General features: G+C 39.6%; 1 protein-coding gene across 2 annotated transcripts; it reads left to right on the top strand.

Moving 5' to 3' along the window:
* The first annotated feature begins 1,137 nt into the window (after nt 1-1,137).
* Nucleotides 1,138-7,908, top strand: LOC146716382 (uncharacterized). 2 transcript variants are annotated; one of them, XM_085451810.1, is made up of 6 exons: nt 1,138-1,209; nt 1,699-1,737; nt 4,504-5,541; nt 5,635-5,790; nt 7,082-7,171; nt 7,362-7,908. In XM_085451810.1, the coding sequence occupies exons 3-6, from the start codon at nt 4,519-4,521 to the stop codon at nt 7,674-7,676; spliced, it is 1,584 nt and encodes a 527-aa protein (XP_085307936.1). In that variant the 5' UTR covers nt 1,138-1,209; nt 1,699-1,737; nt 4,504-4,518; the 3' UTR covers nt 7,677-7,908. The 2 variants fall into 2 exon arrangements, with proteins under 2 accessions (XP_085307936.1, XP_085307937.1); XM_085451811.1 differs by lacking the exons at nt 1,138-1,209; nt 1,699-1,737 and adding an exon at nt 3,405-3,937.
* The last annotated feature ends 3,960 nt before the right edge of the window (nt 7,909-11,868 follow it).

The following is an 11,868-nucleotide window of genomic DNA, read 5'->3' as shown; positions in this document are numbered from 1 at the left end:
ACTTATATTTCTGACCTCGTGTTATAATCGATTAAACGCGATCTCCTCCCTTTTGCCCCCATTTTTGATGGTGTGGGTACAAATGATCAGGCATGACATTCTCATAATAAATCAGATAAGATACTGCAAATAGTTAATCCTGCATTTGTGTGATTGAAAAGTGTGTGCAATGACACTGTTTTAAAGATTTAGCCTAAATCATTTTGGCGTGAATGAGCCTAAACATGATGACCGGACTAGTGACACCATATCACCTGTGACACACACACACGCACGTATGACTTTGCCAGTTTCAGCTGAAACAATTTCAGTGTTTCAAACCATGTTCCAGAGTTTTTAGGTCACCGTTCATGAGGTTTCAAGAAGAAAATGAAAGACAGATCTGAATGTTTGAAAGTCAAGACAATCTTTAGAAATTCAATAAAAGACCAAGAGAAGACTCACATGCCTAACATGCAGCAGCAGCGGCTGGTCCAGCAGCGGCTGGACCAGCCGCTGCTGGACCAGCACTGTTAGCAGACTGATATTTAATAGGTTTTATTTTCAAATCATGTACACGTATGTCAAACCATATCATCAGAGTGGAGATGCCAGAAGATGTTGAAAAATGTGACTATTTTCTAAAGAAATGCTACATGTAAATGACCCCAATCGCAGAGAAGAAACACGCGTGAAGCTGCTAAATCTGAAATGTATCATAACAGAAACATGTATTGATTATTCTGTGTTGTGCTTCCATCTTCTCACATTTTACAGGCATGATGGAGCTGTTGAACCGAACGATATATTTTGCAGATTTGTCACATGCCACTGAAAAAAATGTTTTTTTGGCCCTGTAATTATTATTTCAATTAGCTATATAAATTTTACAAAAAATTACAAATTCAGTGCTATTACTTTAAAATAGCAGTTTTTCTTGTAGTGCATTACTTGAGGATTGTTTGTAATTATGTGTCCTCAGTTTTGTATGTAAATTGAATCATTCGATCCAAGTAATATTCACTAAACCAATTCATTGGCTTAATTAGTTGATATTTCCAAGTAAAATGTAATGGAGTGACATCAGTGAATATGGCCACCTTCTCTGCATTCGGAGCATGACGTCAAAGCCCCTCCCCACATTTGAGCGGTCTTTCTTCAGCCATACCATGGTCCACATTTCGACGGTTGGCAGACTTGACGGAAACGGGAAGAAGTAGAACCATGAATGTAAGTTTTAAGCGGAACAAACTTTGTACGTTCCTGTTGGCTCACCTACTTAAGTCAGTTTCTCCGCACTGAAAGAAGCTGCGCTAGCAAATAGTGTATTTTCCTGCTAGACTTGCTGACTAACTTTCCTGGCAGGAGGTATGTCCAGAATTTCCCACAGCACTTTACAGCTTAGATGGCCACCTAAACAACACACGCCTGCTGCCTTAACTAACGTCTTTGTGAATAAAACGACCACGGTCCAGTTTAAAATAATTGCTGCACAGCTGCCATGAGGTGTATTTTGAAAAATAACAAAACAAAAAACGATATACGCACTCGATTTCACTCAAGTCTTCATATTGACCTGTTTTAAATTTGCCACCGAACTAACATATGTAAAAAAAATAATAATAATATCAGTGTGCATCCTTGAGTTAGTAGAAATTAGTTGAAAAGCATATAGATAACCTTTTTTCTTTTTTTTTCTTTTTTCTTTTTTTTTTACAGAACATAGGACCTTCTGACTGCTAATTTGAACTCCACAAGGTAAGATCAAATTAGTAACGATTAGGTTTAACTTGTCACATAATTTGTCTGTTTAAGGTGCCACAACATGAGATGGATGTGTAAGATATGTAGCTTTGAGTCAGAGAAGAGGTTGGGATTGTTAAAACACTACAGACTAAAGCATGGAAATGGTGGTCGCAGCCAGTCAGTCCCTTGTCTTCACACTGATTGCCCTTGCTCGTTTAAAACATTTAATGCCCTTAAGACCCATTTGTCTCGACACCATGTGAAGATGGTCACACAAAGTGGACCTCTTTCATTTACTTGTCTACTTTGCTGCTCTGTTTTTTTTAATTCAGAGAAGCAGTATTTTGAGCATCTTAACAACCACTTAAGGAAGTTTGAAGTAGTTGCATGTGTCTTCAAAGACTGCAACTTCAGTACAAATATTTATTCCACCTTTGCTACACATAGACACAGAAAACACCAGTCACACACCCTTGAGGATTTTAAAACTGAAGTATTAAAAAGCAAACCTAATGAACCCATGTTTGCTCAGGATGAGACCTATGTGGAAGAGAGCTTAGAGCTTTGGGATGGGGAACCACAGGAGTTGTCTCAAGATATAAAAGAGAAATTTGGCCATCTATTTTTAAAGTTAGAAAGCATGTTCAATGTCCCAAACAAATGCATTGATGAAATAGTAGATGAGCTTCAGTTTATATCCACCTCTGCATCTGGTCCACTTTTAAGAGATGTGGTGGTGTCCACCTTGAAAAGCCATAACTGTGATCTGGATCCAGCCATTATCTCAGATTTAGTGAAAAATCTTTGTGAGACACAGCCTATAAGTACTGCCTTGGGGACAGGTGGCCCTTTCACAACTTATTACAAGAGAAGAGAATTTATGAAGAAGCATTTTTCAGTTGTTGAACCAGAAGAACACATACTTGATAAAAAAAAAAAGGGCAAAACCTTCCAGTATGTCCCAATATTGCCCTCCTTGGTGCAGGTCCTAAGTAAGTCTTTTCAAGAAAACACATTTGAAGGTGAAAAAAAAACTGAAAATGACTTTAAGTACCAGACATTTCGTGATGGATCTCACTATCAAAACAACAAGTTTTTCTCTGTAGAGGAGAACAGAGTGAGTCTCATCCTGTACATTGATGACTTTGAGGTATGTAATCCTCTTGGGACATCTCGAAAAAAGCACAAAGTCACAGCTGTCTATTGGGTGTTGGGAAACATTCCGGTGCAATTACGTTCCACATTGACATCAATCTACCTTGCAATTCTGTGTAAGGCTGAAGACACCAAGCAGTTTGGATTCCAGCGAGTTTTAGAGCCACTGTTAACAGATATCCAAAGCTTGGAGAAAGATGGTCTTTTTGTTCCAGCGTTAGGGAAAGCCATTAAAGGGACTGTGGTCAGTGTGGTGGCAGATAATTTGGGGGCGCACTCTGTGGCAGGATTTGTCGAAAGCTTTGCAGGGTCATACATCTGCCGGTTTTGTGTTGGGGAGCGATCCAAGTTTCAGTCCAATGAAGTGAGATCTGGGTCTTTTCATCAAAGAACCAAAGATCAACATACACTGCATGTACAAGCAGCTGTGTCTAGTCCAGATCACCCTCATTGTTATGGTGTAAAAAAACAGTGTGCATTGTCAGAAAAACTTGAGCATTTTCATGTTACATCTGGTTACCCTCCAGATGTTTTACATGATCTGCTGGAGGGCATTGTTCCAGTGGAACTGGCTTTGGCATTTGATAACTTGATCAAGAAAAAATATTTTTCTCTCATGGAACTGAATGATGCCATTTCCAATTTCCCATACAAGTGGAGTGATAAAACAAATCGCCCTCATCTCATTCCTGCTAACTTTTCGACTCGAAAATCAGTAGGGGGCAACGCACATGAAAATTGGTGCTTATTACGTCTTTTGCCTCTGATTATAGGTTTAAAAGTACCCCAACAAGAGCCTGTATGGCAGATGCTGATGACACTGAAAGACATTGTGGACCTTGTCATGTCTCGAGTCCATACTGAAGAAAGCATTTGCTATCTTGACAGCATCATTTCAGAACACCGAAGCAGATTCCTTGATGTTTTCCCCCAACATAAGCTCATTCCCAAGCACCATTTCCTTGAGCACTATCCTCAGCTCATTCGGGAATTTGGCCCCCTAGCTGCCCTCTGGACAATGAGATTCGAGGCCAAACACAGCTTTTTCAAGAAGGTGGTAAGACACACTGGTTGTTTCAGGAATATTTTGCTGTCTCTTGCAAATAAGCACCAGCTCATGGTTGCATATCATCAATCACATTCTGTCAAACCATCACTTGCGGTCACAAAAACAACAGAGGTCTCTTTAGATGTGCTTAAGGATGATCTAAAAGACCTGGTGAAATGCAGATTCCCTGCTGTTACAGCTGTGCATGTTGCCAATAATGTGTGCAGTTTAGGCACCAACTATGCAGTGGGAATGTTGTTGTGTTGTGGTTCCACTGCAGGACTGCCTGACTTTTCTGAAGTGTTACAGATAATGGTGATTTGTAACAAACTGACTTTTTTCGTGAGACAACAAAATACATGGTACAATGAACACCTGAGGAGTTATGAGCTGGAGAACACAGGGAGTGTGCAGTTACTTGAGCAAAGAGAGCTTAAAGATTTTTATCCTTTGGCTTCATACACCCTTGCAGGAAGACGCCTGACAACTTTAAAGCACCACATTTGCCTATCTTTTTGAAATGTGAGGAGAGAAGCTTGTGAATAAATGTCTGTATTTCTCTTCTGTTGTTGCAGCTTCTTCCTGTTGATATGGCACCCTCAGCGAAACTGCGGATAATTTTTGGGGAGGATGATGTCCACAAACTACTTTTACCTGCAGGCATCCCAAGCACACTTCAGGACCTCAATGATGTTCTTCGAGAGACATTTGATATTACAGGACCATTCACTGTTATGTACCAGGACATGGATTTCGATGGTCAGTTCTTCACTTTGACCTCGATTGAGGAAGTACAAGATAAAGCTAACCTCAAAGTAGTAAAAACTGAACCAGTAATCTTAAGTCTCACTACTGTGGACATGTCAGAAGTCGAATCTCCAGTTCCACTATCTACAGAAGCAAGCTCCTCCTCATCTGTATGCGACACAATCCTGTTGTCCTCCCCAGATGAGAGTGGACCATCCTACAGGTCTAAGCCATGGCCATTTAAGTTTGAAATACCAGACTTCTCTTATGATATAGACCTTGCACTGGAAGCAGGAAAGCAAGCTTATGAAAATGATGGCACACTTTTGAACAACCCAAGCGTAACTAGTAGCATTCTTGAGAAGCTTGCAGAGACTATATTTGGCTTCACAGCATATCCAACTGGTGTCCAGATTTTAGCTGTTGCTGAAGCCTTGGTAGCAAAATACCCATGCCTCAAAGAGCCAGGTTCTTTTAATGGCCTATATGGTTGGCAACAGAGGATAAAGTATAAAATGGGCAACTACAGGGCAAAGTTAAGAGGTCGCCAATTAGCCATTCCAGAGCTCGAGGTGAACACACTGAAGAGACGATGCTCCAGTGAAGAGGGTTCACTTAAAGGCTTTAAAAGGGCCAAAAAAGCTGAAGTCAACTATCTGCCACCACTGCCATTCGGTGAGACTGAGGAAACCTTAGAGATGGATAGACTAGATTTGCTGAAGGAAATGAAGAAGAAGAACAATGAGAGGGCAATTAATGAGAAAATGGAGAAGTCTTTCGCTATGAGAAGAAAAGAGGTTGTCAAGGATTGCCCCGCAATCCAAGACCTCTTAGAGAGGTGGCCTTCTCTGTTCTGTGAAAATCAGGTAAATCCAGTTCTTGTTCATGCAGCAACTAAGTGTATGTGAGATCTCATGAGTCATCTTTGACATGATTTTGTGTTTTATCTCTCATTTCAGATCAAAGAGGAGTTTAAGCGAATAACCACAATTCATCTGGAGCGAACGTTTTTGTCCAGATTGGACAGGTACACCACCAAACTCCTGGAGATATTTCGAAGGAAGGGCGGGACTGCAGGGACCAAAATAAAACCAATGTTGGACTCACTCAATAAGGTAAAATTTTAAATTATTTTAATTACATAATCTAATGGAAAAGATGAGGTCATACACACTGAGAATGTATCACTCTTATTTAAAGGACAAGTTGACAAGTTTGTTATTTTAAACTTAAAGCTTTGTTTTCAGATTGTTTATGATGAAATCGAACGATTTTGATTGAAATTTGGACACATGCTGCTGGCCTGAGCTTTTTTGGTTTCTGTGGTAGCACACCCCCACCTCCACAATGGCTTCATACAAAGATGTGAAACTCACCGAGTGGTCAGGGGTGTTCACTGATATGTTCACACACAAATCGTTGCAAAAATGCTTTCCAACAGGTGTTTTACCATTTGTTGTAAAACTGGACCTATTTTTTCAAACGCCTTACACCTGTACATTCTTCCGCCGAGAGCTTGAATAATAGAATGGAATAGCGGCGGACTAATACCGTACATCACAGCACATCTAATACAAGTCAATGGAGTTGGACAAAAACTACAATAAAAACCAGTTGGAAAGTATCTTTTGCAGCGATTTTTGTGTGAACATATCAGTGAACACTTCTGACCACTCGGTGAGTTTCACGTCTTTGTAAACGACAGTTTTATGCATTTTAGGAAGGATTGTTCCAGTGCACCTATGAAGCCATTGTGGAGGTGGGGATGTGCTACCACAGAAACCAAAAAAGCTCGGGCCAGCAGCATGTGTCCAAATTTCAATCAAAATCGTTCGATTTCATCATAAACTGAAAACAGGGCTTTAAGTGTAAAATACTGAACTTGTCCTTTATTCTGATCAGTGTCTGTGTTGGCTGAAACTGTTCTCCTGATCCTGACACTGTGGCCACAATTAACAATTTATGCACATGATTGTCTCTACAAGTGTATACAAAGTGCAGCGAGATCCCTTCCTGCTGCCCATAGACTCCAATACAATTATTTCCCAAAATATTACTCTTGTGTGTGGGAATTCCTGTCCTTGACTGGTTAATATTGTGATAGGAGGCACTGATATGTTGCAAAAAATTCATTTGCATGTCCAGTGATGAGGCAGAAAACTTTCCTCACTGGGCAGAGACAGTTTCTGGACCCACAGATTATGACATGCACTGGACTCTTGTCTTAACACACATCGTTGAGAAATTCATGTTAAGTTGCACACTTCACAACGTTAGAATGTAGCTGCAGGCTTACATTCTCCATGGGTAACTTTCTGTTTACATCTGTATGTGCTGTTATGTATGTATGTTACATATGTTATGTTGTGTATTTTCTGCAATAAATTTTCTTTTTGGGTTTAATAGCATCATGTCGATGGCAGAAGGGACATTATCATTCGTTGCTTAGTTGAGTATCTTGGAGAGAGTGGAGAGGAGCTGATCAAAGACCATCAGGTATCTGATGATCATAATGACTGTATTAAAATTGTCTAACCTTATAATCTGGTCTTCACTTGTGATGATATATTGAAGGTCAAAGATTCTCTACCTCTTTTTTATTTTTACATTTTTTTTTCTCTTAACCTTTTCTTTTACTTGGAATCTATTCTAGTTATTTCTAATTGTGGCTTGTTTGTTTTCACAGGAGGACGTCAGCCAAGAAGCATTGAAAGAGGACTGCAGTAATCACATGATGAAGATCATCGTAATCCATCCCAATGTGGCACAGGAAAACCAAGATCCTGTGAACGTGTCGGTCATCATTGAGGGGACAGAAATTCTGGAGGACTGTGTGACAAACGCTTGCCTCCTGCTCATGGGTGTCATCTATGCTGCCAATTTAAGTTACCCACTGAAACTGAAATATACGTTTGAGGTATTTCAGAAGCTGTTTCTTGAGCTTGACATCCTTAAAATGTCACCAAAGGTCCAGTCTCTCCACAAGAAACTTTTAGTGTGAGTGTTCCAGTGTTATTTGTGCTTTTGTCCAGCACAATTAATTTGTTTGCATTTTGTCTGTTTTCTGACAGTAATTTCAAATGTTGCTCAGTTTTATACAAGTTCTTTCTGTCCTGAACGTTCTGAGAATGTCTGCAAAGGTAGTGATTGCAACTGTTAATGGACAGAGTTGATGTATGTGTTCTGAAAGTTGATTAGAAGAAAGGGGACAGTGCACACTGAGTTTTTGAATAGCATGTTTTGTTTTTTTTGTATATGTGTATATGCTCTGTTTTGAAATTTGCGAGCAAGAAGTTCTATGGCCATGTTTTTTGTGGTTATGTTTTGTAGATATTTTAAATATATCTATGCCATTTCAACTGTGAAATAAAAGTGTCCCTTAAGCTGCAAATATTTGTTTTGGAAAATATTGATTTATTATTTAATAGAATAATAAGAATATTTATTCAATTCGATTAATATTAACTAGTACATTCATAATAAATATTACTTAATAATTACATAGAATATATCAAAGAAAAGATGAGTAAGAAACACAAAGAAATATCAGCAATGTTCACTTGGGTTTTGTAATTGGATGCAATGGTATTCTGAGTAAAAGTTACAATATATAGATGAGTATTGCCAGCGCAATTTACTTGTGTATTTCACATAAAAAATAGATGGTTCTAGTAAGTAAATATTACTTAGAAATAGCCCGAGTAAAGATTACAAGCACTTTCTGTGTGGAAAAAGTTGCCTAGCTTTTTTTAAGTAAATGTCACTCCAATTTTTTTCAGTATGTGCTCAGTCATATTAAAAACGAGAACAAGTTCCCAGAGATGGTTTCACAAAAACATGTGTACGTCTTTTGAAGTCTGCAAGTGAAATCAACTGAGAGCCTTAAATCCTTCGGTTATGTTTTCCATGAAGACGGAGCAGAAAAGGAGAACGCCTTCTTCCCAAGCTCTGCATGAACTGATGGAACAGTGAATGTAATGATGTCCTGAGACTGCAGGCTGTGACTAAACTGTTTGCCTAACATGTACTCTGATAAATAGGAGGCAGTAAACCAGAAACAGATTTATAGAGAAAATGATACTAATGGACCATCCTGTGTAAGACCAATGAGGACCAGTTAACCAGAGAACACAGAGTACAGTGGTGTGTTAAAGGTTTACAGACAGTTATAAATCTTAATGCCCCATGATGGACAAAATCCAACAGATGAAGAGAGCGAGCAGAGTCATTCATATAAATCATGTCACTGTAATCCAGGGCAGGTAAAAAAAAAGGTGGCAGCAACAAACTTTTTCCTGTGAAACATGATCTGTTCCTGGAAGAGAAGCCCAACTTCAGCCTCAGTGTCTTTATTAGATGTTCAATGTGTGGCTTATAGGAACGACTGTCATCAACCACAATACCGAGGTCTGTGTACGAGGCCACAGTTTCAATAGAAATACTTTGAGCAGATACAGGAGAAGGAAATAAAGCCGGACCCTCTTTCTGTTTGTGAACAACATGACTTTGTTTTTTTCTACATTTAAAGCCAGTCTGAGCCAGCTGAGACTGAATACTATCAACAGCTGCTGTAATGGTTTGAAAACTATGTTGATGGTATAAAATGAACAGATGCATCTAGATTTTGTGCCACACCGTTGACATAAGTAGCCCAGGGTAGAACCCTGTGCACTCGTTTAGTGACATTTAAAAAGCTGGAAGAGAGACCATTGAGCTGAACGCACTGCTGATGTCCAAAAGAACATTAGAGAAGCAGCCAGCTGCTCGGTCTGAAAGGCCTATTTCCAGTAATCTATGACATAAAATGCTGTGGTCAGCAGCTCAGCTCATAAACCAAGGGACTGGGAGCAGCTGCTGCTGAGTGTTGCTGGAGTTCCTGTGCTGTTAGATCCTCATCCTCTCCACGCAACCTGGAAGTAGGTGAAGTTGTGCCAGAAGATTTTTTGTTGTGGTCAACAGTGTCAAAGGCTTTGATAGATCAAAAAAAGAGCTGCACAGTAGTTCTTTGCATCCAGCGCTTCATAGATGTCTTTGAGAACTTTTATCGAAGCAGTTCCAGTACTGTGCAGTTTCCTAAAACCAGACTGGAAGGGAGATAAAATCATATTTTCATCCAGATGACTTTGAAGTTGATTATTTACCAGCCTTTGAAGAACCTTAGATAAGACACAGAGTTTTGAAATTGGCCTGTAATCATTAACTTTTGAAGAATCACCAGCTTTCAGTGGGGGAGTACAGAGGCACACTTCCACATCTGTGGTAAAGCCTTCTGTTGTAGAGAAAGATTAAAAATATAAGACACTGGCTCAGCTATGATATTTGCAGCCAAGTGCAAGAAGGAAGGAGAACGATTGTGAGGACGAGTTTCTGGTGTTGGGGCTATTCAAAGCCTTACAAACCTCTTCTACTGTGACAGGTGTGAAGGAAAAGGTATCAGTAAGCAGGAACTACGAGCAGACTTGTGTGCAAGAGGTTTACCATCAGATACTGTGCTGAACAAAGAGCAAGAAGCAACAAAGTGTTTGTTAAAGCAACATTTCAGTTTTGTGTGACACAGGAGTGGAGTCGATATTTAAGTGAGGAGGAAGCTCTGAGGAGTCACAGCTGGCAGAGACACTTTATAGTTTGCCAAAACCTCCTACGGTCGTTTGGACTGTCAGTCGTTAAAGTAAAAAATAGTCACATTGGATCTTGATGATGGAGGCAGTAATCCGATTACACAGCTAATGAAAACGTAGCCAATCAGCATCAGAGCCAGACTTCCTGCCCAGGCCTGGTTTCTCTCATGTAGGAGATCGGCCGGTACTGAACCAAACCAGGCCTGTCCCGACCTTTCACCCTGACCTGGTAAAAAGGGGCGTGTCTGTCCACAAAGTAGACACAACTCTCCTGTAAATATTCCCAAACTGACATTGTCAGCCTGTTTAATACGACCCCAGTTCAAACTGATGCGGGCTCGGAGCGTGAGAGTGTTTCTCACAGCACCAACTATGCAGTGATCACTCAGGTCGTTGGAAAAACTGCAGATGTGGAAAACTTACGCAGCATATTAGTTAAAAAAGGTCAATAAGAGCAGATTTATCTGGGTGTTTAGGATCAAGGCGTGTGAGGCTTTAAATAATTTGAGTCAGTTTTAAAAACAAGCAGCGTGCCTTAAAATCATCAGACACAGAAGAAAGCCAGTCCCAATGAAAACCATCCATCTGAAAGACGTCATTAAAATGCAGCTCAGATAAAAGTTGAACCAGAGACGGTGATGTGCTGGGGGAAGCAGGTGGAGGCTGATAGCAGCCAACAACAGTCTGATTTCCAAACAGATCAATAGTTAAGGCCAAGATTTCAAATCGCTGAGGTGCAGATCGAGAGAACAAGACTTGAGCAGCAAGACAGACCTTCACACAAACTTCCAGACCTCCGCCTTTTCTGGGACAGTCTGAGAGCTAAATGTTAAATCCATCAGTTGCTACGTTTTTATCCAGTAAAGATTTGGAAAGTCTCAGAAACAACAATGATACCAGCACCGGTTGAACAGCCCAGATTCCAATCATATCCATGTTAGGAAGCACACGACGTGATGCACGTGTAACCCAGACAGTTTTTAACATCTGCTGGTGTTTCACATTCAGCCAGAGGCCCAGGGTTAGGTTGGATACCAGACAATAATAAAAGCATCGTTATTAGACTCTAGAGCTCGTTTATAGCTGACACCACATGTAGAGTTTACGTTCACACAGAGACGATGACATTTTTCTAAAACCAGCAAACAATAAACAAGAAATGTAACAAGAGTTTCAGAAGAAGCTGTTTTACAGAGAAATGATTCCCTGAAGACAAAATTATTATTATCATCTTTATTTCTCCAGGTGAAAATTTAATTGAGATTAAAAATGTTGTTTGTAAATTAAAATACTATTTCAGTATTTAAGGCAGATAACCTAAGTATGAAGAATGCTTACATGATGTACATACTGTGAATGCCTGCTTTTGAAACCTTAATAAAAATATGAATTTAAAAAAAAAAAAAAAATGTTGTTTTCAAGAGAGACCTGGCATCATGGCAGAAAGAGTCAAAAATACATCATAATTCAAACAAATACAAAATAGGAAAAACATCCTACATAAACTTCATAAAGTTTCATTAACAGACTTTGAACAATGGACTTCAAACTTCCCCCCAAAACAACAGAAACACA

The sequence above is a fragment of the Copadichromis virginalis genome, linkage group LG3 (genome assembly GCF_057382275.1).
Source record: "Copadichromis virginalis isolate Kocher_CV1m ecotype Utaka linkage group LG3, C_Virginalis_male_GT1.1, whole genome shotgun sequence".
In the NCBI taxonomy this organism is placed as follows: Eukaryota; Metazoa; Chordata; class Actinopteri; order Cichliformes; family Cichlidae; genus Copadichromis; species Copadichromis virginalis.
Note: the sequence above shows the minus strand (reverse complement) of the source record. Positions and strands in the feature narration are given on the sequence as shown.